We start from the raw sequence: 26,257 nt of genomic DNA on the forward strand, positions 1-26,257 counted from the left end.
ATACACAGAAACACACGCCCATAAAAAAGAAATTGAAGCAATAAATTCACACTGTCATCTGTTGCTAGGGCCGCGTATGTCGTTGGAAACTTGATTTAGAAAAAGATTATGCCGCCAACGTGACACCTGAGAATTGGTAATACTTTTTGCAATTTCCTTACTTCAAAGATTTTTCCCCCAGTTACTTAAAGGAGCCAGAGTTCCTAAATGGTAAATGTTGTCTGGACACCTGGATGTCACAGAAGGTGGGTTTTTACAGACAGACAGACTGCCGACTCCTCACTGCAGCGGTGATGTAGAATTTTAAGAGAATCTTAAACTTTTACATATATCATATCACTATCTTGAATTGGTCATCAATTCATTCTCAATTAATTAATTAAGGTAATTAGACATCCAATATTTGGAAGAAGTAAGATCTTCTTCTTCTACTATATCTTCTCACTTTCAGGTTGTAACATTAATTATGCTACCACTCAAAACCGCAGTGTTTCTGCATTCTGCACCAACAAAAGCTGATAACAGATCATTTGATTTACACTTTTCTTGCAAATCAGCTTAACCCGATTAGATTTGTGGAAAGGATTTGGATTCAATAAGTAGAAATTAGTATTGGATTTGATGATTGAAGACACCAATCCTTCAAAACAAATACGTGAACCTGATTACGGATCTGACTAAGACACTTGTCACTTTTGGATAATCTGTGACGCATTTCATCACAACAGAAATGACAGCGGTTTAATACTATCCACGATTCCTACAGATGAAATGTTGGCAGAAAACCTGCATTCACTCCAGCAGGCCTCAGCAGTCTGCACCTGAGATGTCACACTGCCTGAAAGAATTTAATTAGCATCGGTCTCAGTGGAGATTTTTAGTGGCGCATCAGCTCGATGCTTGTCCGGAGGCCGACATTAATTCTGGGGGCGAGACCCGGTCTGAAACAAAGTTAAAATCTCATCTAAGACAATATAAAGTTTTATCTTCCTCCTAATGTGATACACAGAGCCGGAGAGACGAATGGCTCCCAGGAGGTTTAGGTTTCCCTCGCAGTTTTACTTCCTTCTTCCTCCCTACTCGTCTCTTCCCCTCACCCTCTTCCCTCTAATGACCGTGCCGCTTGCTGGCACATGGCCCATGTCGATCCCTAACCACCCATCTGGCATACGTGCCGTTTGCGATGAGCCTATGAATCTGAAGGTGCACACTAGGAAGTGCATGGATGAATGTTTGTGTGTGTGTTTAATGCTTTTCCGGCACACCTGCTCCACATGCAACCAGCGCACCGCCTGTTAGCTCCTCTCAACACGTTTGTATTGTGCCGGTAGCCAGCGTGGCGTTGCTAATCCGTAGTGTTCGGGGGTTAGCTGGAGGCTACCACTTGCTGTCTTTACACTTGTGTGAATGGGAGAGGAATGTGGCACAGATGTTTGCTGTGTGGACCTGGCTGTTGGACTGCATGTGCACTTGGCTCAGACACGGACTGTCAGTGTACTAACCTGTGTGACCGCATTAAACTGTAAGGATTTTTTTCTAACATGGCGTTGTTGTTATACTGCCCATTAAGATAGTTTGTCTCTGATAGTTGCGGGTCAGGATTTCCTGTTAAAACAGCAGTGAAATGTTTTAGGAAAACACTCATCTCAACTACGATGAAACTATGTTGTGAGCATATCTATTGAGCTGGTGGCTTGTAGCAAACAGTGCAAACAGTGCTGACGGAGCTAGCAGTGTTCGCCTGAGGGGGAACCGGAGTTTGAGAGCTACGCTTCCACGACTACGCCGTCTGTCAGCGGTGAGCTAACCCTCACATGCATTAAAAGGCACACATGGCCAACCCGGCTATGTAAACAAAGCACAGAGAAGCTCGGATTACAACACACACACAGAGGGAGAGTGACTTAATTCTCTGCTCAAGGCAGACATTACTCCACCATATCTTCACATAGCTAATAGTTGTGTGCTGCTATATTAATGCTCTGAATGTTGCACAGAGAACCTTTTAAGGGCAACCCGCACCAGCAGTGTATGACACGAATCAGAAACACCAGGGGCTGTTGTTTTCTATGTAAGCACACTCACCATCGGCTGTCATCTTGGGTTGACACGTTACAATGTCAGTCCAGACAGAAATCGAGAAAAAACAACAATTCTATCACATTGGGCACATGCAGCTGAACCTTGACTACATCTTCTGTCTTCATGGCACATGTGGTGTGGGCTAGGGGCGTCAGATGACACGGCTGGTGTGTGTTGCCCTTCAGCTACTGGCGTGTTGTGAAAACCCTATGGGAGCTGTAGTTGTTGGCTGTTAACAAAATGATTGCTTTTTTCATGGTTAAATGACGTGTGTATTTTATTTCTGCTTTCCAGAACAGCAGTAGACCATATTTGAAAACAAACCCCGAGGAACCTGTTTCAGCTGAAAGACCGACAAAGGAAAAGCGACATGAGAAAACACATTTGCATTCCAGATTTACAGTTAAACAAAGGCTTGCTGGGAGAGATGGGACTCTGTATATAGAAGTAGCGGTCTTTCTTTGCTGCATATCCCTCCAGAACAGACACATTTCCACAACATGATCATATTACAGACAGTCAGTAAGGCCCGGTGTCTTCAGTGTCAAACAACATGATGTGACACTGAAGCCACAGGCCATCAGGCCATCCCGACACTCCCTACATAAGCACCAGACTCGCAGCTCCCGCCACTTTCCAAGAAGAGAAAACACAAACCACTTCAGCAGGAAGACAATGAGGCAATAACTCTTCCTCCCTGAAAGTGCGGTTATTATGACAGCAGGCCCATTAGCTAAATGGAGAAAGAGCATGTGCAGCATGTAGCTCCGGCTATATAAATCTACATCCCTCACCCTGACCTCTAGCAGTGCTCCCCGGAGGAGTCAACCTGGGATAATTCCAGACACCCCGTGATGGCCTTCCCTGGGTCAGGTCACTGTAAATCTCAGGCTGATCAAGACCCAGTGACAGCCGGGAACGTCCCTTTTCTCCACGGCAACGCGGTGTCAGCGGCCATGAGGCATGTCAAGGACTTTTTGTCATGACCAAAATGTGCTTAGCTGGGCAGCTGGTGGTTCAGGAAGCGACCGGAGTCACGTGTCCTTCGCTTTTAGTTTTCCACTCAGGGTATTTTATGTGTCTCTCGAGTAGGCCTTCAGCGAAGAGACAGAGAGAGGAATTAACTGCGGCTAATAGCCATGGTAGCTAACGAGTCACACGTGCATAGGGGTTAGAGGACTTCCATTCTGCACTTTAAAACAGATGAGGGCTATGACTGCAGTCGCAAAAAAAAAAAACAGGAGATAAATTAAAGCCTTCTCCTCTGGTGGAGAAGTGTTGGGAGAGAATAACGGTCTTAAATCAAAAGCTTCATCCAGCTCTGGGAAGCAACACATCCCAGCTGGGTGATGATGATGATGAACCTGATACTTTTACAAGGGCTTCAGAGGAGAAAAGGCAGCAATGACATGTGCTCTGACTTCTGTACATCTGATATGTTTAATATAATTAGGCAGAAATCTTCAGATGTTTGCAGTGCGCTTCAGGGCACAGACCCTTTCCTTTGCTCAGTGAGCAGACAGTTGTAATTATTCTCTCTAACCATTTAAGTCTCTCAGCAAATATCCAATGAAACTTTATACTGTGATTCAGTTTAATTTGATACAATATTGAGTTTGATATTCGTAAAAAATGTGTACCAGGTCTACACATGTTTAACTGGTTCAATGAAGAACGTATAAAATGACGAATGATGTCTTATGACAACAGCTTAGTTTGTGGTTCCTTGTCAGGGAGGAAGTAATAAAATATTTCCGATGCACCAACAAATACCATTTCTTGTCCAGATGGTTGATTCCAACATTTAGGTTTCCAGGGAAAAGCAGCTTTTCATCAGGTGTAACATGAAATTAAGAAAGATTAAATCAGCCTTTACGCAACACTATTACAGTCAAGCACGATGAAACGGTTAATTTGAATTTCAACATACCGGTAGTACAAAGTGCTTTGAGTGTAATTTTCTTGATTCCAACGTGATTGTGTCTGAGCTACAGTCTTCAGTTTAACGATGGAGACGTCGATGTGCAAACCGTCCACGATCATCCACAGCGATGCAACACACGCCGAGTACTCTGTGAGTCACTTCCAAGATCTAACATCTTATTATCTCACAATCAAATCATTTAAATCCAATGTTGCTTTAAATACCAGCTGATTATTGTCCACAATGTCCTAATACAACCAGAGATTTTACAGGGGGTGCTACCTCTGTATGTAAAGTTTGACACAATCGATTTACATCACCTCGCAGTATATAACATCATAATGCCCAATTCTAGGAGAGATGAATGTAGTACAAAGCCTTATGTACCAAATGCTTGCTGTTATTGTTGTTGCCACAATGTAAAATACATTCAGTACGTGGAATATTTGCTGTACAGTACTGACCTGTACACAACTACAGAACAATCCCATGTGGGCTCCCATCTCTTGAGTGACCACAGGTCAATGGTGGGACAATCCCACTCCCTCCACCATATTGACATCCAGCGTTTCATCGACATCGGCTGTCTGGATGGGTCACCACACACTGTCCTTTCAAAGAGTGTCATTGACGGATGTATTGAACTGTTTTGGAGCATTTCCTCTGATCTGCTTTGTTTAGGTGTGTGTGTGTGTGTGTGTGTGTTTATTGACGATCTCAAGAGCCGAAGGGGAGGACACTGTGATAAGGTCGGGCCCCCTTACATCTCTGTGCGCTGATAAAGCAGGACACACACTCACACACACTCAGACGGCCATACCAAAGCATCAAAGACTAATAACACACCTCTGCATTATCTTCCTGTGGCTTTGTCTCTCCGGATACAACACACATACTCGTTTTTTGAGGTTGTTTTTTTTTTAATACCAGGGCAGGGCAGCGTGGGGCTTCGACAGGGCAGAGACATCTCAAAGTGTTTACCAGAGATCAAGCTTTACTCTGATGAAAGGTTTTGCTCAAAAACAAGATTTTTATCAACAGAAAAAAGCAGAATTATACGGATCACCGCTATCAATAGCAGAAAATAAAGGTTTCCTTTCAAAGAATTGTAACTCCGCCTCCCATTTAACTCCTTGGCTGCTCTCGTATATAACACCGAAATTAAATTGCTCTGTGTCTTGGAAAGAAGGACTTTCTGACCCCATATTGAACATTTCTCTCACCAATGAACTCGTTGAACGCATCCGGTAATTAAAAGCTGTAGCTGGTGAAAAGAAAGTCAAACTGTTTGCCTCCGTGGTAGAAACCCAGCAACTGAACCAGCGACAAGGTAAACTGAAAATCCTTGAGCATTCCTACGAAAGCTCACTCCAGACAATAGTCTTATCCCACATCCAGTACAAAGCCCATTCAGTAAGCTCTTTCATCTGCGCAAACAGTGCAGGGGGGGGGGGGGGGGGACAGAAAACATTTGATCAAGTCAAAGTTAATCTTCCAACAGTTTGAACTCACCGAGCTTTGTTACAATGGGACCCTCACCAAGTCCCACCAAAAGACACATGTCTTCTCTGTGTTGTCACCTGGTGTCCCTGGGTGTTTCTTAAATGCATTTTTTTGCAATTTGTATATCAAAGTCTCGTTATTTTCTTTCCTCCATCTACAGACACATCTGGCACTTGGGGGGGCTTCTTCAAAAATTCCATTCAAGTGGCAAAACCACCATACACTTGCAGGTCTGTCTATGAATTTGACATTATTAATTCATAATTTATAAGAAGACACAAAGAAGAGGAAGAATTCCTTGAGTTTATTTCTGTGGTAGACACATGTGTACAGTATGTTTGGAGCCTCGCACTGCACTCAGCATGGTCCTCGGTAAAACTGTCAACACATCTCTGTATAGGAAAAGAAATGCCTCTTAACGACAGCTAAAATGATTTTTCACTCTAAATATCAGATTTATAACTGTTAAAAATAGCTTTCCCTAAACTGTCTTGTCACCCTTGACAGAGAAAAGATTATCTTTAACCCACTTTGACAGCGGAAAACAGTCAGAATCAGTGAGAAATGCATTTAAAAAAATACAAATTCGACATGTTTTGTCTGATACAAGTGTCATCTGAATAACTCAAATGCTTTCTTAAATAAAAGTCAGACCTTCGGGTACCTTTGGGAATCCCGTCCCGGAGCTGCGTGATAAAAACACTGGCCCTGGACCAGCAGATGAGGACGTGAAGTTTAAAGTTATTAAAGGGCATAAAGCAAACAACTGGGCTGAACTCGACTCCTCTGGCTCCCTGGCTGGCACACTGGGCAGCAGCGCCACTCGATCCTGGAGCCGCCGTAAATCAAGAGGCGTTCGAGACGCTGAGCACGCGGGTGACACGAACACGAGACCGCAACCAGACAGACAGGAATGCTGATGTGTGTCTCTGATAACGCACTCGTACAGGGGACACACACACACACACACAGAGATCTCCGCATATCCCTCGGCGTTCCCACTCGGCTCACAATGGAGCCCCACAAACAGTCGAACAAGAGGAGATCACAGGACGACTGACATAGTTGTGTACACACTAATTAGGCACACTGGCACGGCCACAATGGGCTTTTTTATACCATGCATGCACGAATCACACTCTCTATCTCACTCTTTCTCTCTCACATACACGCAGGATGGGTATCAGGGTTGGGCTCTCTGCCATGTGCGATACCCTCTTTGATCTGGGGCGAGGAGTTCTCTGAAACGAGGCAGCCGGGTTTTTGGAGAAGGTGGCAGCGGTTGACGGTCGCAGTGTGAATGGAGGATGCTGTGTTTTGTTCCGGCTTTGTATGAACAGGCGTTTTGTTTGCCAGATGACATTTAGACAATGGCTGCAGGACGGGAGGGGAGGAGAGGGTGTGTGTGTGTTGTCGGCGGCGACCGTATGAGCGACGTCCGACGCTTTTGTGCGCGGCTGAAGAACGGGGGGGGTCAGCGGGTCAAGACCGGGCGACCTTTGCTGACATCAGGGCACAGAATGGCATTCAGAGAGAGGAACCGATAACGCCTTGATGTTGGTTTTCCACCCAATGCCTCGTGATTTAACTTTGCATTGCCATCAACAGGCCAAATGTCCTGTTGTTACTGCTGCTCTGACCCTCACTAGTACCACTACTAAAGTTTTTTCAATGTAGGAAACGTTTACATTTCCTCTACTGTTGGTCTGTATAGCACGAGCTACATGCCTCAAATGTGAATAATTCTCAAGTCATTATTCTGTATAAATGTGCTCATTTTCCTATAAAGTTTCCAACAATATTACAAAGACCCAAATGGGATTGAAACATTTTTGGTTTTCCTAAACCAAACCAAGTCGTGTCTAAAGTATATTTGTACAAGGCTGTGTGCATGTAACAAGCAGAAATTGATATGTATTGCTGGACATTCGTTCGGAAAAATGACGAATAACTTTCCGTAGATATCATACGAGCTGTTGTATGAGGATACGTGGCACCATGTCATAACAGACTGTTGAGTTGTTGTGGCCTTTTTCATTTTTCAATGATCTAGTTTAAAGATATATGATGTTTTGCTTTCTTGTAGAGAAGATCGAAGATACTCTTTTGTCTCCACGGTAAACACGAAGCTAAGAGTCACTGTGAGTATAACAAATAAGTTGGCATAGAAACAGATTTGTTTTTTTTTTACCTTTGAGAAAAACCAGGCTCGCTGTTTCCAGTCCTTGAGTTAAGCCAAGATAGCAGCTGCTAGCTTTTAGCCTCATATTTACCGTAGACACTTGGAAGTGGGATCAATCTTCTCATCTAACTCTCGGTAAGAATTGTGAAAAAAAACGAATCTCAACTTGAAGTGGTAACATTGTGATTAGGAGCCTTACAGCCCTCGTACACGCACTAATGATCATGCAAAGACACCAACACACATCACATCATCCAGTCACGCTGAGAGTCAAACCCTTGTGTGTGCAAAGGAGTTTGTCTCCGGCTGTGTGTGTTGAGTGACTTCCAGCTGCCTGTTTGTCCTCTTATCTCTCAACCAGAGGCTGATCACTGTGATAAACACACACAGGGTCATAACACACACACATGTGCAAACATTCAAGTAACTTCGCCACAGGTGATGACTCAGGTAGGATTGCCGCTGATACCAACAAACGCACTTCAGAGTCAAATCATCCAGCACACACACACACACACACACACACACACACACAGGCTGAGCAGTATGGGTGAAGTGGCGGCAGAGAGATTAGGTCTTGATTCGGTGCACATGGCGGGACCTCGGACTCTCTCCGCTGAGAGCGTCTCAGCGGAAACGTTGACACAGAGATGAAGACCTGATGGATGCACTCGGCTCTGCTGCCTTCAGGTGCTGCTCCTTCCTCTTCCTCCACCCTCTTTCCCTTCTCCGTGCCCCTCGTCATTGCACGTACGCTTTAATGCACGCAGATGAAATAGCTGCTGGAAAAAAATCAGGTCCAATGAAATGCCATTATGAGGCGTCGGTTTGCCCCATCAGAGGCGCTTGCTGGATGGTCAGCTATCGAGCTAAACATCCTTCCTTCCTCAATTTGGGACTGTTGGACGGACAAAATGATGATGTGCATTTTGCACTATTTTCTTAAGGTTTTATAGAACAAAAATTTATCAACGTACAGATAATGAAAATAATCATTAGTTATAGCCGTACTTCAGTGCTGTTTTTACATTGTCCTTTCATCCCGCCACACTAGTGTCCCTGTCTGGAGCCTTTGTCCCACACATGTGCCCTTGTAAAAAAAAAAAAACATCTCTTTTCCAGTAGAAATGTGACTCCCTGAGGGAGAAAAGTTAAACCTAGTCCATCAACAGTACAGTGAAGCCATCACCGAGCCCTAAGCTTGGCCTTTATCCCCCCTTATTTAAACACCTCATCAAGCCGGCCTTACACCTCCTCCAGAAATAGACGCTTTCCATATATAGTAAATAAAATAAACAGTTGTGTCTCCGTCTGCTTCCACGGCTGCTTGGCCAGAGAGAAGATTTCTGGGCTATCAGCTGCTCCGGGGCAGCGGTTAAAGGGAATCACATGTTTGGCCTGACATGAGAAAGCTCTGTCAGATGAGGGAAAATAAAGAAAAGACATTGAGAAATAAGTGAGGGAGAAGAGGAGTGACCGGTTGCCCTCCACTTCGACTCCCAGCTCAGTAAGCTATGACCAGCTAGGCGAGGTAAAGAGAACCAGATTTTTATGAGAGGTTTTTACTGAGTGTAAAACATTGGGTGTTGATAAGGCGCCGTGCGGTTGAGAGCCTGAGAAAAGAGCCTCGGTTTTATTTTTGGGATTAGTTTTCCCATCAATTTCACTCAAGTCTGTAAAAGGTCCATTAAGGCGAGTCGAGTAGAACAGCGACAGAGGGCAACCTGACATCCATCACCTCCGTTGCTTCAAGAGCCCGGCAACGCACGCCCCAAAGAAAGCCGATGAAAGAAAGTTGGTGAAGTTGTGTGTGTTGCTGTGCACACAAGCAAAGCGCCTTTCTTTTGTGTACAATCCTATCAATGTCACAAAGGTTACGCTCCCTCAAGATAACCCGCGGAGATCGCCGTGGGCTCCGGCTGATTTTTTTTCACCCCCTCTCTTTTTGTGATTAGGTGTCAGCAGAATTACCTTGGTGCGCAGACGACGGCTTTCATGTCGGAGGTTTCTCATGGGCTAACGGCCTATCGAGCGGCCCATTCAAAACACCATGCAAAGCACACAATGTCTGTTTGTAGTCTGGTCACACAAGCGTGAATCCATATTTATCTGAGCGCATTGACGGGCACTCCTGCACATTTTGATGTGGGCTGGCGGTACGAAATGGCTATTTTCTTATTATTATTTTTTCCCTTTTCACAAATGAAAGTGTCACATAGTGCAGTCAGTATCTGAGCCAAAACTGCAAAAAAAAAGGTGTTCCTCACAAACGGTAGTCGTAGAACTTGAGAAAGCAGAATTTAAGAGCCTGAGAAAATCTCAGCTTGAATTGATTAGAGAGAAAACTGATACAATCATGATCTTATTGTCTTTGAGCTCAAGAACCTCTGATTGAAAACATACATATTTTGGGGAGAGGAATGTAGCAGAAAAAAAACGTTGAGGAGGCACAGATGTAGCAGTGTGCTGTTTGGCAGTGGGATTTGTTCCTCAGCCACCGCTTAGACTGTGGTTTGGTTCTGGTATGTGCTTTCTTTTTTACATAAAGTGTCATTTAATGCAGTAAACATCCTGCAAAGACCAGTGGTTCAAAACAACTGGGCTCAGTATCCTCATTGCCTCCACTTGCACCAGAGATCAAAATCACAGTGTTTCATTATCTATTACTTCAATTTGTTATTGAACACATGCTCACTAAATAAATAACTCACACATTAAAGAGTGTTGACAAGAATTATCCATTGAGATCAATAAGGATTTTTGTAGTGTGTTTTATTGCAAATAAACGTACAAAAGCTGTTATAATTGTTTTGTGAATTTGTAAAAGTTTTTCATTTGCTTTTCATTTTGGCAAATGCCTGAATGATTGGGTTAGAATACTATATAAGTACTTTATAGTGACACTAGCTGCAGGATTATCAATAAGGGTTGTGTCTCTATTAAAGATAACCCTTGCCACTATGATTCTTAATGGTCCAGCTGTTGAAGTGAGATCTAAAATAAAGGTATAGAAGGGCCTGAAGTTTGGATACACAAACAAAAAAAAATCTAAAACAATAAAAATTTTGCAAATTAAACAAAAGTATTCTGTTTTGAAAGTTAATCACGTGAAATAAACAATTCTTAGGGTTGGTTTACTGATGTTTTGATGTGTATGGTGGGAATGGGAGGTTTAGAAAGAGATAGCAAAAAACATAAAATTTTTGGTACTGATAAAATTCATTAAATCTCCTTTATAGTGAAATGCAGTGACCGATATGCTCTTAAACAACAGTTATATGTCAACGGGATATCTAAATGAAGTTTTCAAATGAGAGTAGGCTGACTTTAAGCTCGGTGTCTAGACATCTTCGATTTGCCCCACATCAATACCAAACATTTTAACATCTATAATTCATAGGGTAAAACCTATCTCACTATTTCAAACGATGGAGTGTTTGTCTAGTCTTTGGACTCATTGTGGGCGTTGTTGAAAAGGCCAGCGTTGGGGCCTCGGCATCACTTTTTAGCAATCTGTAGATTTAAAGCTGTGTTAGTGCAGCAGGGCGCTGCCACAGCAAAGAACACGGTGTCATCGTCCGCAAAATAGTTGAACCTGGCTCAACTTTGGGTCATCTGCACTCACTGTGTTGAACAATCACATTTAATAACGCAGGTGCACATACCTTGTAATGTGTAGCCTGTATAGCATTGTATCGCTCTTTTCTTACTACTTTAATAATTACTGTTATTTATTTGTTCTTCTATTTGGTGTCTTATTTCTTAACTGACTAACCTTAATAGTTTTATTCTATCATCAGAGACAATGAAAATGAAGCTCTCTTGAATCATAAGCTCGCTCTGTTCTTTATCTCATGGACGCTGAGATAAAATATTGGCTCAAAATAGTTGCTGTGAAATATGTCAGTTTTTGATATACCTTCAAACGGTACTTCCTGGTGTGTTTTTACACCAGTGCAAGCCGTTCTGTGTTTTTTTTTTGAATGCAGTGCCATTAGTGGGTCTGAGCACAGCCTCTCCCATAGTACTCGTTGCTCTCTGGATGAGGCCTAAAATGTAAATGTGGATGTGATTTACCATGGGAACTTCATAGCATTCTTCTTGTTTTGGAGGCCTGTGAAAAGAATCGGATTTGAGCCAGCTGAAAGGAACAGTGAGGTCTAACAGCCAAGGAGCGGCTGCAGTGAAGCTAAATTGAGAACGCCATATAAATCTTGGCTTTTCAGCAAGCAACGTGCGCACACACACACACACAACTACATGCTTGCACAGCAGCTCTGCAGCGACAACTGTTTACAGCTGATATGTTAATGTTTCAACCAAGTTGATGCCAGGGTGCCCGCACTGGCCTCCGAAAAAGCACCGGTTCTAATGAAAAGGAGTTCACAAAACTCATTTACACATCGGGGACTGAGGAGAAACAATAAAAAGGTGTGCAGTAATTGAACGCTAGTCTGCCAGATAGTCGGTGTGTGTGTGCGAGCATGTGTGAAACGTGTGCAAGCGGCATGTGCGAAACGTGTGCGAAAGAGAGAGGTGGTGGTAGACGGCGAGAGACAATGAGCGCGAGAGAGAGCGAGTGTCAAGTTCAAACAGCCAGCCCTGTGCTGATGCGCACCTCGAAATGTCAGACGAAAATGGGGGGCGTACGGGTGAAGAGTGTTAAGAGCAGTGCACAGGTGAAAATGGACTGAGTGGGGTGAACAGATTTAACTAGCAGTGGAGCAGACTGCAGAGAGGGAGAGCAGCTCATCTCCAGGCTGGTGGAGTGTGGGGCAGTGGGTGTCGGGGAGGTGAGAGAGAGAGAGCCAGCGGCTGATGTGAAGATGGCGGAAGCAGAGGGGGGGGGGGGGGGGGGATTTCATGGTTTGTGATGTCACAGGGTGTAGGCCTCGACTACAAAGCTGACCCCTGACTGCCCGGGCCCTCATGATCTTTATCATGCGAGTGGTGCTACTACACTCTGATCCAGACAGTCTCTCATACAGTTGGAGCTGAGCTGGTATTGACAGAGGCTCTATTATGGGGAACATGTTTTTCAACCAAACCTGTTAGAGATAACCCTCATGAGGCTAAAAACTAAACAAAGGAAGCTCACAATCCTATTATCGTGCAAGTTATTTCGTACAAACTCTAAATAGCAGGTCAGTGGTTTAAAAAAAAAATCTTGTTGTTGAGTTGTGGTACTTTCCACTTGCCGAAAAACGATGTCAACAAACTGGTGGCCAAAACAAATAGATAAATCCAATACAAAAACACTATACGTCAGTGCAGCACACCATCTTAGAATATTGTGTGAAGGCTCCCAGCTCATAGCATTGTGACGTTATTTCGCCGTTGTCACATTCTGCCAACATGGTGAGAGTGCAGCGGTCACAAGGAGGAAAAGTGGAAACCAACCAAGCTCTGAAGAGAATAAACCAAAGAACAGGCTCAGGTACTTTTGGGGCTCATTAGGAAAGTTTAATGATGGTACACACCCATTATTAACACATGTCGGTGTAGTTTATTGGATCAGCAGGGAGTGCGTGTGACAATCTTCAAGGCAGAGTTAATGGCCGAACACAAACATGCCAAAGTCAGCCGCCACTTGTTTATTTATTTCCTTCTCTGGGTTTTCCCCTCATGCACCGACTCAGTCAGCACACGCTAACTGTAGGCCGAGGCCAAACACACGCAGGGAGCAACCCTGTCCTCCACACTGCTGCCTAACACATCACGCGGCTTCTTTCTGCCTCCCACTTAACCCTAACCACACACACACACACAGACATAAATATTCTTCCCGCTGCCCAAAGATACGGAATAGGCCGAGACCAAATAAACATGCCGAGCTGTTGAGGAAATGCGAATGAAATGCTGAGACGTATAGGGCAAGAATTGTCTGAACGCCGAAGCCAGGCAGGCTGGAGCAATGCTGGCGGAGCACCAACACACTCACACACACACACACTCTCGGGCCTGCAGCAGAGCGAGGTGTCAGAGCCCGTTAGAGGCCTTTGGCTGGACACAGCTCCAGAACAAGCTGGACAAAAGCGTTGCCTGTCTCCCCTCATTAAGTGATTTAAGATCCCGTGTTCCCCCGACTCCTTTCATCGCCGTCCAAAGTGAACACACTCAAAAAAGCCCAACAAGACTGCCAGGACCTGCTGACATGAATGGGGTGAAGAGGGGCAGGAAAGCCAAGTTCATGGCGGAGGACCAGGGTCTAAAGCTGAGCTACGCTAGCCATGCCTATTAGCCTGCACGCAGATGGAGAGGGGGTGCTTGAATAAAGCAGGGTACCATGGAGGCTTGGCCCCCGGGTGGGGGACAGCAGCCACTTAATCCATTAACAGTTCTTCGTCCACAGAAGAAGCAACGTTTTCCCATGAAGGTTTAGTTTAGCAGAAATGTGCCGTTTCCACATTCCTGGCTAACAAGGCGGCGCTATCTGGGGATGTGGGAGACGACGGAAAGACGGAGGAGCTGGATGGAACATCAGAGCTGCATCCAAAATCAACCTCATGAGAGCGCCGGCTTGGTCGAGTCGTGTCATAATTATGAGTGATTAAAGCATGCTATCATATATCACACAGTTACCGGGATTTGCTATGAAAACTCCAACAGTGCCTGTGGTTCAAGTTGAGTCTGGATTTGTCAGCAGTGGGGGGGGGGGGGGGGGGTGAACCAAAGCTTTTAGCAGATGCCGTGAAACAAATCACACTCTTTTGCAAGACATATTGGTTTTATTGTTAAAACAAGTACGAAAATGTTCTGGAAATGAGTGTCACGAGACAGAATAAGGCTGCAGGACGGAATGTACCAAAGGATTGTGCAACAACTGCAAAAAAAAATATTCATCTTGTCAAGTTAATTTAAGCCCTAAAAGTCTTGTTTTGTTGAAACAAGTTCCTCGAACATCAATATCTAAAAACAAGACGGATGGAGGTAGATCGCTACACTAAAAAAAAGGAAAATGATATGTGTATGTCGCAAATTCAGCTGATTTGTACATGAAACCAGTATTTTCCTTGTTGTAGCAAATTAAAGATTTCCAGGTCTTAACAACAGACAAAAATCACTTGATAAAATGTTCAATCTAAGTGTGTGTAGGGTTGAATTTCATGCATAATAAGATGTATATGCTATATATATATATATTAAACATACCACACACAGCATCACTTAACACCTGAAAGGAAGCAAGCTCCTCTGGGAAATTATGTCAGCTTTGAGAACGCCGACTCAGATCCATCACCAGTGCATCATCTGCACTTAATGTAAGGACCGACTTTCAGACGCGTTTGAAGTCGGTCAACTCTTTGAGAGACGTGACAAGCGGAGGAGAGCCCCTAGCTGAGCCGCCGCCGAGGAAACTATGATATATTCCGACTCAGTCTGATTCTGCACAGCGCTGCATGAAAGAAATCTCCGTTAAAAGAGAGAGCCTAATTGGAGATTGAGTATGGTCTAAAGTGGACAGTAGACAGAGAATGCAGAAAATGCACTATTTAGATTCAGGAGAGGAATAAAAAAAAAAACGATCCTCTGAGCAGCCAAAGTCCAATTAGTGCGGTATAGAATGTGGGATCCAAACATTTGTTTACAAGAGGCTGTTTTTCTTTTTTTCCTCAGCTCTCTCTCCGGGACGGGAGACCCTGGTCGGATTCCACGACGGCTCCACAACAGAGTGGGTGTGGCTACACCGCACAAACCTCGGGGCCTTTTGACATTACACTGCGCAACCATGAGGTCAGAGGAAGGCTCTTTCTTCCCAGGCACAAAGGAGTGATTTTTCACTCGCCCCGTGAGAACGGCGGCGGATAATGAACTCTCGGGCCCCTGGTATCACGTTCGGTTTCACACGCGTCAACTCCATTCTGGAGCGGAACAAAAGGGCAGTAGGAGAAACATTTGCGGGGAGGGAACAGCGTGCCCAGGGCATGCCATGCTGGGTGAGTTTCAAGCATTTTAATGGCAGTGATACTCTTGAGATTAGTAGGGAATTGTTTCTTTCAGGCATACGGAGAGAAACATGCACAATTAAGGCTACCGGGCAGACATACGTGAAGGTGTTGAACCTGTAACGTACAGTAGCAATACAGCACAAATACCATCAAAGATGCAAAAGCTAGAAGCATTTGTCCGACGCGTCGCTAGAAGAAAATATCTGGATCTAAACTGGATCTTGACGCTCTGTCAAACGGTCTTATATATATATAATACATACACAGATCTTTAACAGGTTTAACAGATTTTCACCTCCGATCTTATACGCACCCACATTTTACGTCTTTTGCTTTAATAAAGCCCCGTTCACAATGAACAACGTCCTCTTGCAGAGAGCGGGATTCCAAAAATGCTTCAGTAGTAAAATCTATCGATAAATTCCTGTATTCTTTAAAACTAAAAAGGCAAAAAACAAAGTGTTTTACCCGAGAGATACCCGGACTCTGGCAAATAAAGCAGTCGTGGCACTTAATTCAGACTGGAAACTGACCAGATTTCTTTATCCAGCGGGACAAACTGTTAGCCGTGTTAGCGTATTGACTGCTCCTGTATATATGGAGGAAACCAGAACCATCACGTATACAGCAGTAAGATAGTAATATAGATGTTCTGTCTTAAGAACAGTTTAGTCCTGTGACATTATCAGCTTAATTGATCAGATATTAGCTGTTGTTGCCCGTGATGATGGTTTTAAAGTAAACAGGAACCTCGGTCGGTTTATGGAGTAACTCTACTATTATACATTCTTCACTCTCTTACAGACTTTAACCTCTTTATGGAATCACTTCCTTTAGGGGTTTTGGTTCCTTTTGATTTGTTTTTCCCTGCTGTAAATCTCTGAACCTGCATACCTGAGACGTTCATTGGAGACAAAAGAGAGTGCAGAGTCCTCACCTACTCGGATTGTGTGCAGCAGATGCTTCTGAGTAATAAAATATCCTCCTCGTTGCACCATTAATCGATGGAATTTATCGCGCTCCAGACACAGCTGGGACTAAATCCGGCGACTTTCCAGTTCTAAGACACTCCGTAACCAGCACCAGCACCGAGCCGCACCGCTCTGTGTCATCTGCTCTGCTAAACTATAAAGCATTTGGGAAAGGCCAGACGGATTAGGCTGCAGTTACTCCGACATGAAAAGCTGCTCTTAATTCAAAAGCTCTCATGGCTGATTAATCACAAATTATGATCAAACAGCTGATTTACAGGATAAACATATGACACCCTTGCTCACAAGTGTGCGTCTGCATCTGTGTGCGCTTGCCAATGTGTCCACGCATGCATGGCCTGTGAGTTAGTGTGTGTAAAAGTATGTGTGTGCGATCACGAAGTCTGCAGACTCATTTTCCACAGCAGATTACACACCGCCAAATTAAGATCACCAATGCCCCGACATTCATCTGTGCAGACTATAAACCTTTTTCGTGTACGGGGTCACGACCAAAACCATTTTCTCAGAAGAAGAAGAAGAAATGGTCCTCTCTCTCAAAACAGGCCCACATTCTGAGACAGACTGGAAACGTTAAGTGTTGTCAAGAGGCCGCACGGCCAGTGCTTGTATGTTGCACACATGGAGGAGGCGACTTCAACTCAAGCCTGGAGAGAGTGAAGGAGTCAGCTGACGGGGGTTTTTGGAGGGAGAAGAACAAAGCTGTGAAGTCTGAGAAGCTTTAATCGCCCTTCTCATATCTGATAGCGGAGCAGCAGGAGTCAGCAGCTGGATGAAAAACATCTGGACACCGGGGTTAGCAGAGCTAAATCAAGAGGCAGCTCAGGGCACCGAGGGGGGGCAGCGAATGTGCAGAAAATGCGGACCCGTTTCTGGGTTTCCCAGGTAATTGTTCGTCATTGATAAAATATCTTTAGATTATATGAAAGCTATGCGTCTTGATTGTGCTTACACGTGCTAGCTTGAGTCATTTTGAGGACGCTCTCCTACATTATGGGAATTTCCGGTGCTATAAAATATGTTATGAAGAAAGAAAAATTGGAATTAATATAACTACGTTTTTGTTTAACCCAATAAGTGGGAGTCTGTGTTCCTATAAAGAATTTGTATTTTTACAAATGTTTAATATATATATATATATATTAGGGATTGAGAGATTATAATATAACAAATATATTTGAGTGGACAAAAATGGCGTGGATTCCAATGCTGTAAAAAATAGCGGGATTATCACACAGCAAATTTCAGGGACACTACATCCGATTTTAGAATCTGCGTGCAGCATAGTATATTTTGGGAGAATTTCAGAAGCCCTGTAACAAATTTTGAGATCATGACACATACACTTTTGTTTCCACAAGATCCCCAAATTTGTCACAAATGACACATTTTTGGTACAATCAAGCTAATTTTCCAGGTTAAGCATGTACTATAAAATATTTTTTAAATGAACTAATATTTTACGAGGCCAACATACAATTTTGAGGCTGTTTCGATAAATGTTGGGATTCTGAAACTGCAACAACTTTTGTGAATATCTCACATAACACCATTTCACACTATAGCAAATGTGGGTTATTTGCATGCACTATAACATCATTCTGAATTATGCCAAGAACATTTTAACGGCTCTGTAACACATCTATTTTATATGCCGGGGTCATTTCACCAGGTTTACAAATTCTGGTGATTTTACAAGTTTTAGCAGATTCCCAAGTGAAAGACTTCAGGAGCATTACGCCACATTTGGGCGATTTGTGAGTACTATGACACGGTATTGGCACAACATTAGAGTTGGGATAGTGTACTGCTATACTGAGGACGATGAAGAATACCTATTGATAGGGGGGGAATTCACTCAAACAAAATCAGGGAGTGTATAGTTTACAGTTTGAAGAGGTTGATTTTAATTGTCATGAGTTTCAGATAATTGTTGGCGAACAAAAATGTGTGAGCTTCCTTGAGAGGAAAGGGAGGAGAAAGACAGACATGAGAAGCACTGCAAGAGATAATGCAGGGGAGCACGAACGAGAGAAAGCTAACTCAGCTCCCTGTAACCTTCTAACATTTTCACTGTGGCGGACTCTGCAAGAGTGTGTGTGTGTGTGTGTGTCCTTGCCACGATGAATAGGCACCATACAGATAGTGATTAATTCAGATAGTTGTTGGCATTTCAGTTTACATCCCCCAGAAAGCGCCATGCTGCTGCAGCACGAATTCAACATGCTGCATTAAGAGCTTTGCTCCCTTCAGGCAACAGGAATTCTGGGTTATTTCTACCCTGGTGTATGTGGCACAGTTTTGGTTATCTGTGCTCAACGGGCCAATGAAAGCGCAGCTGCTCCACGGCTCATTGGTTGCTGCGGGGTTATGGGTTAATCCTGATTGGTGACTTTCTGAGAGGCCACACCCCATGGTTTTCCTTCTCTTTTTTTGGGAGGGTAGGGGGTTTTGCAACAAATTTGCATATTTATCCATTTTTACTGTTGTGTGGAGAATTTCTAACCTAATTTTGGAACATTTTTCTCTCCAAATGCCAAATATCACCAAGAAATAATAAAAATAAAGTAAATAAAAAGACCTCTCAGCTTCAGCCGCCACAGTTGCTCGTAAAAAAACCTCTTAATTCAAGACGGGACTAATTATTTAAACCGTTTTAATCATCTCAACACAAACTTCATAGACAGGCATGCGTCTTCACCGTACTTTGAAACAATCAGAAAATAATACGATATCTGATTGGAAAAGTCGAGAAGTGTGTCAAGCGGTGGTGCTGCACCACAACTCCCACTACACTGCTGGGTTGCTGGGCAAAATTTCGAACGGGCCTGCCTCCATACAGGAGTGGCTTGGTGGATGGTAAATGTGTGTGACGTCTTAGCCGGCGTGTTTCTCTAACCCCCCTGTGTATCGCGTGTCTAGACCTCACCAGCACTACTTCTGGAAGAACCACGTGACCCAGATGAGCAGTCACAGGACTTCAACGTCCACACTTCGGGCCCATTTTTTCTTCTTCGATCAATTCTTCCCCTTTATTGCAGCCTATAATCAAACAGGCCGAAATAAGCGAAGCTGACGCGGAACCCAGAGCCAACGAGAAATGGCTGCATCACAGCGACTTTCAAACCGAACTAAGAATTCATTTTCATAAACTATGGCTACAACTACGCAAAATTTAAATTTGATTAGAAATTGATACAAAAAAATAACTACATTACGACAAATTTAAAATGTATAGATTTACTAGGATTATTTTTTATTTTGAAATCTGTTATTTTCTTTCTGGTAAAATGCTGTTAAATGAATACAGTCTGTACATTTAAACAAAATATGAATACATTATAGGTTGAAGTAAGTGTAACTGTAACATCGTATTAAAAACTGGAAGTTACAATATTACAAATTGAAGCAAATGCATATCACAATGTAATGAAAATTGTGTTGTATTTTCATTCCAAAGAAAAGTATAATCATAAATTATATTGTTTATGCTAAAATAAAATAGGATAAACTATTATTTGCATTTTAATAAAATATTTTAAAGTCACTTAGAATACAAAAAAGGAATCGTGTATCAGCCGTGACCTCTGAGAAATATAGAATATCTATGTAGAGGCAGACAAAGGAAATCTGATATAACAGATTCTTAACATTAATGATTTGAATATGTATCTATTAATTTAAACATTCTTCTTGCATTTGAATGTGTTTTCCCTGTAATGTAGATATTATGACAGCTGCCATAAAAATGGCCAAAAATTAGGCATAAAAAAAAGTCCGTTAACGAAAAGAAAAAACAATTAGTGAACTTTTGGTGACCACGCTTTTGCTACTTACGAAAGTCCACTAAAACTTAATAGTAACCTCCATCCAGAGACAGAAATATAAGCAGTGAGCCATAAAGACTTCTGATGGAAACCTAAGCAGCCGGCACACTCAGGAAACAAATAAAACATCTTTATGAGCTGGATTTTATGATCTTAATAGGCGCAGTCCCGGTCCAGTGGCCTCTAAGTGCTCTGCTGGACAGGTCTGTGTTTCAGAGCCGACTTCAGACACCACCGGCTACTGTCTGCACCGCCACACACAAAACTCTGCACAACTCACTGTTTTCATTACGCTGGCTGCTGGATAATTAAAAGAACACTTTCACTGCCCGTGAAATTACAATAAATTCCCATTAGCTGGGTCTAATGTACACGGTGCATATTAAGACACCGAATATGAAACAAATGGATACACAACACACACCGTATGTAGGAGTCATGTGGTCTGGGTAATAGGAGCACTTTTGTTTGGAGGTCTGGTGATTACTGTGCAAAAAACCCTCATTTTCCAATGCAAGTAATTCCAACAAGTGAGAGAAATCTGCTAATGAGGTCAAAATATTTCACTTTCCAGCACAGATTGGTATGTTTGAAGCTTATTCTATAGATTGAGAAGTAATTTTCTTGATTTTAATTGTGTGTTAATTCAGAAAATTGTATTAAATGAATGAGCTTTAACTTAAAGTAAGTGCTTTCATCTCACCACCAGATTTTCTTCTTGATTTTAGAATTTTTAGGTTTAAAGTGTTTGATTGCTTTTTTTTGTTTGTGTTGAAACAACATATTTCTGAAAAGTGCATCACATCTTAAATATTTACATGAAGTACTTCACTAAGTATTTTCGTTTCTTTTCAAATGTGTGTTTACCATTTTCATTTGACTCTTAACTTATCTTCTCATTCTCTAACAAAATCCTTCACATATGTACATTTGTTACAGTGAATAAATCTTGTCTTTTTTTTTAAATGATATTGATAATTTCAGACAAATTCTGTGCTTATAAGAAAACTAACTTTATGACATTAAATCAGAGTGAAACTTTGGGTTAGGAAAGGGCGGGTGAAACCCGTCTCTACTCCTGTTTTTTATTGTTCCCTAGGAGTTCGTCTCTTTGAAGCAGGACGGGACAGGTGACCTTGTCCCTTTTGTTAAACAGACAATACCGGCTTGTCGGGCCATTAGCTTCTCTTTGTAGGTGCTCGTCTAGGTGTGATATCCACCCTGTCATTGCTGATAGCGCAAAGCCGGCGTCAGAATCCACCACAGGGACAAAGGAAGTAAAACACCCCCGAGGTGATTTACAACATTCCTTTTCCAGTCATAGTAAAATGCCATTATTTCAATTATACATCAGAATCGGCTTTAATCCCACAAATAAGAAGGAGAAGCCGGCAGAGAAGCACTAACAACCGAAGAGCCTCTTGCCCGATTCATGAGAGCGTAGTACTCCACTCAAAGTGGAGACGTCTGATTGGCGGGAAGGGGAGCGATGCGATTGGCTGAGGCGGTGGCACATTCTGTGTCGGCTCAGCGCTGGGACCTGTTACGCCAGATGCCCTCCTCTCGTCCCCTGCAATGTTTGCAGCCCCACGCACGCGATCCCTCGCTCCGCTTGGCTGCACCCTCTCATCGCATTACTTCTGCTATTCTAACTCCGCCATCAATTATGCACTAGAATAACTCTGGGCCCTGATGGAGCCAAGACATAAAAGGGGATCATCAGCGCTCGCAGCGTCTGCCCAGCATGCTCCCCGCCGCGCTGCTGCCGCACTGCTACCGCTGATATGAGCGGGCCAAGGGTGCCAGCTCGTACGGGCCAGCGGGGACGGCACACATCGACGGGTTTGTGCACAAACAAACACATCACGGCTTCGTTATTGTGTTAGTAGGTCAATCAGCGACGGGCGTCCCTGCGGAATTGCCGACTCAGCAAACTCACAAAACCTTAATTCCGGATTGTCAGACTCTTAACGAAGACGAATAATCTTGTTTTACACTGGGTTACATTATTCAACTTGTTTTAAGGTAATTGATTGTTCGATTGATTTGCTCTCAAGAAACAAGTCTGAAAAGTGTGTCACTCATATCGCAAACATCCGTTATGAGAAAACTAGACTGTCTTGTCAACTTCTCAACTGAGCTGAATCACGTCTTTTGGACCACTTTTAAAATCAGATCAAATTGTTTGGTGTCAGCCAATTTCTATAAAAGGAAAAACAGAATGTTTGGTTTGTTTGTAAAGGTGGATATTTCTTTCTTTTGTTGTGCTGCTAATAGCTTTGCCCCGAATTCAGCCTGTATTGGTCTACCTTCACAGATAATATTAAAATGATGAAAGTCAGGCGATGCCTTCAATCAGCGCTACGCAGAATCATAGAATTTCCAGCTTAAAAAAAACATTTTCTTCTGAAAGGTCAAAGCTGTCTTCAACTTGTGTACAAAAGAAATACAAATACAAAAAAGTCAACATTTTCTAGAAATGAATGTCTGTATTTTGAAAATCTCTTGAGGAAAACCAGAAAATAATTTAGCAGGTCACTGAACTAGACTCAAGAAAATTAATCAAGAAAGACATGATATCAGAAACACATTTTAACTTCTCATACCGATTCTTTTCCATTTTGGGAAAATCAGACTTCAAGAACTTGGTAGAAGACATAAAACCCTTCCTAAGGAGTCCTTTGTGTCTGTAAAAGAAGGAGATTTACTTGCAGGAGTGGGAGTGTGGGATCAGAAAAGATCAGAAAACACTCAAGTGACGTCCCAGGATTCGTAACCTACTTCTTTTTTTTTTCCTGAAACAAAATGGAGTCGAATTTGGAAAATGGCTGCCCGTGTGCTCCACCGCTCCGCCACACACCACATAGAAGAGGAGAAATCAGCCACGTGTGGGGAAAGTGTACACGGTGCAGTCTGAGATTTCAATTAAAGACCCCACAACTCAAGTTGCGCGATGATAAAAAAAAACAAAATCGATTTAATCGCAGCCATTCATCACCAAAGGAACGCAGGCCAAGAAAAAAAGGAAAGCCGACATGATGTCGACCCCTCCAATAAAGTCCTGACCTGGATTTCTCCTGGTTGCGTGTGAAGGTTTGTCCGAGCTCTATCGTGAGATCACAAACAGCTTTTTTTAATATTTCATGTGTCGCAAAGCACCGAGCGTGCTGAAATCACACACAGGAGGACACACTTTGAGTCTCAGCGGACCTGGGAGCCACATGAAAGGTCTCGCAAAGTCACACCAAGTTCATGCAACAACAACTGTTCTTCTTCACACGCGGATACATAACAATAATAACAATTGCACGGCGGGAGGCTGAAAACAGCGAAACAGGCGTCTCGTCTGTTGTGGTTCGGCTCCGAGCCACGATCAGATAAACCCCTCATACCCGAATGATTACATGAGACATATGAACCGGAGGGATAAAGGCAATTAGACAGCGGCGGTGTCTCCCACCAAAGCATATTTGGCATGTTTTGGTTTGTCTGTGTGTCGTACGTGCCGACTCTGTGAATCTCGCATGATTCACCAAATCTTGACTGGAAAAGCAACGCGCTCACGCTTTGTCTAAATTTGTTCCAAGATACACAAAAAGCAACAAGTCAGCAGCCGTTTCAAATCAGGAAACGTCGCCCCGACGAGGAAGTGCACATACTAGGCCTCCCTCCAAAGCCACGGTGACCCACATATGCTTCCCGAAACATTTACTTGGAGGTTTGGCCCTCGCTGTCAAAATGATCGCACTTTGAGCCAATTGACATTTCAGCTGTGATCGTATCTGATTTCAGTCGACCGACATGCCAATTCTCTCATTACCTCCATTTGTCTTCAAGCAGAGGAGACATCGCAGCCAACAAGTCAAAACCACAGACATATAACAGCATTAAGTCGACAATGAAGCTCGACAATCGCTACAAGAGTATTCAATCACTTCTAAATAATCCAAACATGTGAGAGAAAACACTGCTGATTTCCCTCAGTCCCGTTGACTCCATTCCCACCTCATATGTTCTCTACTTTGAAGTACGGAGTTGAAATGCACCTTTAACTTCTACACTGCAAAAAAACAAAACATCTCCTTTGTCTCTGTTTGGTTCCTCTGCTGTTTCTTTCTCCAGGGCTGCAGACCTGATTGAGTGTAATCAGCAGCATTGGACACACCTGGGCCCCATTCATAAAGCCTGAGCCAGCAGCCGTCCCCAGCTGGCACACCTCCTCTCACACACGTACAGTATATGTCTGTGTCGGGGCTTTTGGGTTTCTTTTACTTGTTTTTAACAACACAACGTCCACGCAGCACGTTTTCACGCATGCACTCACTTCAATTTTGGTTAATAAATCACTTTATTTGTTAAGTGCGACCGCTTTTGTCACAGTTTTAGAGCTGGAACCAGTGAGTGTAGTAGTTCAACCTGTTTTCAACACAAATCAATTTGTTTCTAGGATTTACTAGTAAGAAAAAAAAACATAAAATATGGCGAATGGTTGCACTGCAATCAAGCAAAACAGCTTGAAGACTTGAAGAGGGAATAGTACTCTAAGATTTAGATTTCTTGGTAAAATTGTATATTTTACAGTACAAAGATTCAAGCGCGTATGAACAGCCTTCACTATAGTCTTTACAAACTACAAAAACTCCTGTTTGGTTATTTTTTTTGCTGTTGAGACTCTAAAGGGACTGCTCGGCCGAGCACCAACCCTGCAGTCTTTGATACTGTGTGATGCCCGACAAACAGCAGCAGCCTTGCCCTGTCTGTTAGCAGCTTAGTGGCTCTTTAGGACCTTTTTTAGGGGCCGTTTTTAAAAGCTTTACTGCAGTCATTAGGCGCTAAGGCTGATTAATGTGAATGGTCAGGCAGGGCCTGGCTTTCTGAGGGGAGAACAGAGAGGGGTGAAGGGTCCCACAGGAAGTGTTTTGTGTCTCCACACAAAGGGAGGGCTGACCTCTTAAGCCCCTTAGAGCCTCTTTGCTAATACCCTCACCGGTGCCTACAAAGACACAGGGGATGCCATTTCACCACTCACATTTAAACAGGGTACACAGAAAAGAAAGCCCCGGCAAGATTAAAACGGCAGAAAAGTGAACCTCTGTGCAGCGGAGTGAGACTGTGAGATTAGGCCTGAAGAGTTCCCCCCACTAATCCATTGACTGTCTCGCATATCAAACACAGGGTGCCAAACTCACACAGTGAGTCTCATCGCGTAGCTTTTGCCATAAAAGTTTTTAAAAAAAAATCTTAAATACTTAAAAAAGAATCTGGGAATTATTTCCACCTGCCGAACAGTTTCAGTGAATTTTCAAAATTTTAGGGACATTTTCCCTTTTTTCAAGATAACATCTTCTTGAAACAGGTTTATATTTGTATTGAAAACCGGGTGAAATTATCACATTGCTGGCAGATTTTCTTCAGGTTTTTTAGATCAAGAATGTCAAGATGCTGACAATCATTTCTAGAAAAAGTTGATTCATGTTGAAAACTGGTTGTAATGATCATTACTTATACTGGATGCTTATTTTCCTTTTCTAGACCAAGAGGATACTTTGTTCCAGAAAATGATTGAAACAAGTGACTTGCATTCAAAGCAGTTTGAAGATTGTGTGCCGCATTGACAGATTTATTTCAGTTATACGTAGAATTTCCAAGTGATTTTCTCTGATTCTGGTGCAGCGATGTACCTTCATTCTCTCTCCTTTCACGAGACTGACAATCAATTCTAGAAAAGTCTAAGTAACAAGTCGACTTCTTTTGGAAAGAAGTAATCTTGCTAGATTTGTTGAATGTATTTTAAGTTT

At 43.0% G+C, this 26,257-nt stretch overlaps 1 protein-coding gene across 2 annotated transcripts in view; it reads right to left on the reverse strand.

Annotated features, from left to right (window-relative positions):
- Positions 1-26,257, reverse strand: part of LOC142935443 (ephrin-A5b-like) — a 64,778-nt gene that overhangs the window by 31,542 nt on the left and 6,979 nt on the right. The window contains exon 2 of one of the 2 annotated variants that reach the window (XM_076079825.1): positions 11,769-11,805. The exons of the other annotated variant lie outside the window; for it this stretch is intronic. Coding sequence (XP_075935940.1) covers positions 11,769-11,782 — 14 coding nt within the window. The 5' untranslated portion in view covers positions 11,783-11,805. The remainder of the gene's footprint in view (positions 1-11,768; positions 11,806-26,257) is intronic. 2 annotated transcript variants of the gene reach the window in all.

This window comes from Anarhichas minor, unplaced genomic scaffold (assembly GCF_050575085.1).
Source record: "Anarhichas minor isolate MPS153535 unplaced genomic scaffold, ASM5057508v1 ptg000073l, whole genome shotgun sequence".
NCBI classification, from domain to species: Eukaryota; Metazoa; Chordata; class Actinopteri; order Perciformes; family Anarhichadidae; genus Anarhichas; species Anarhichas minor.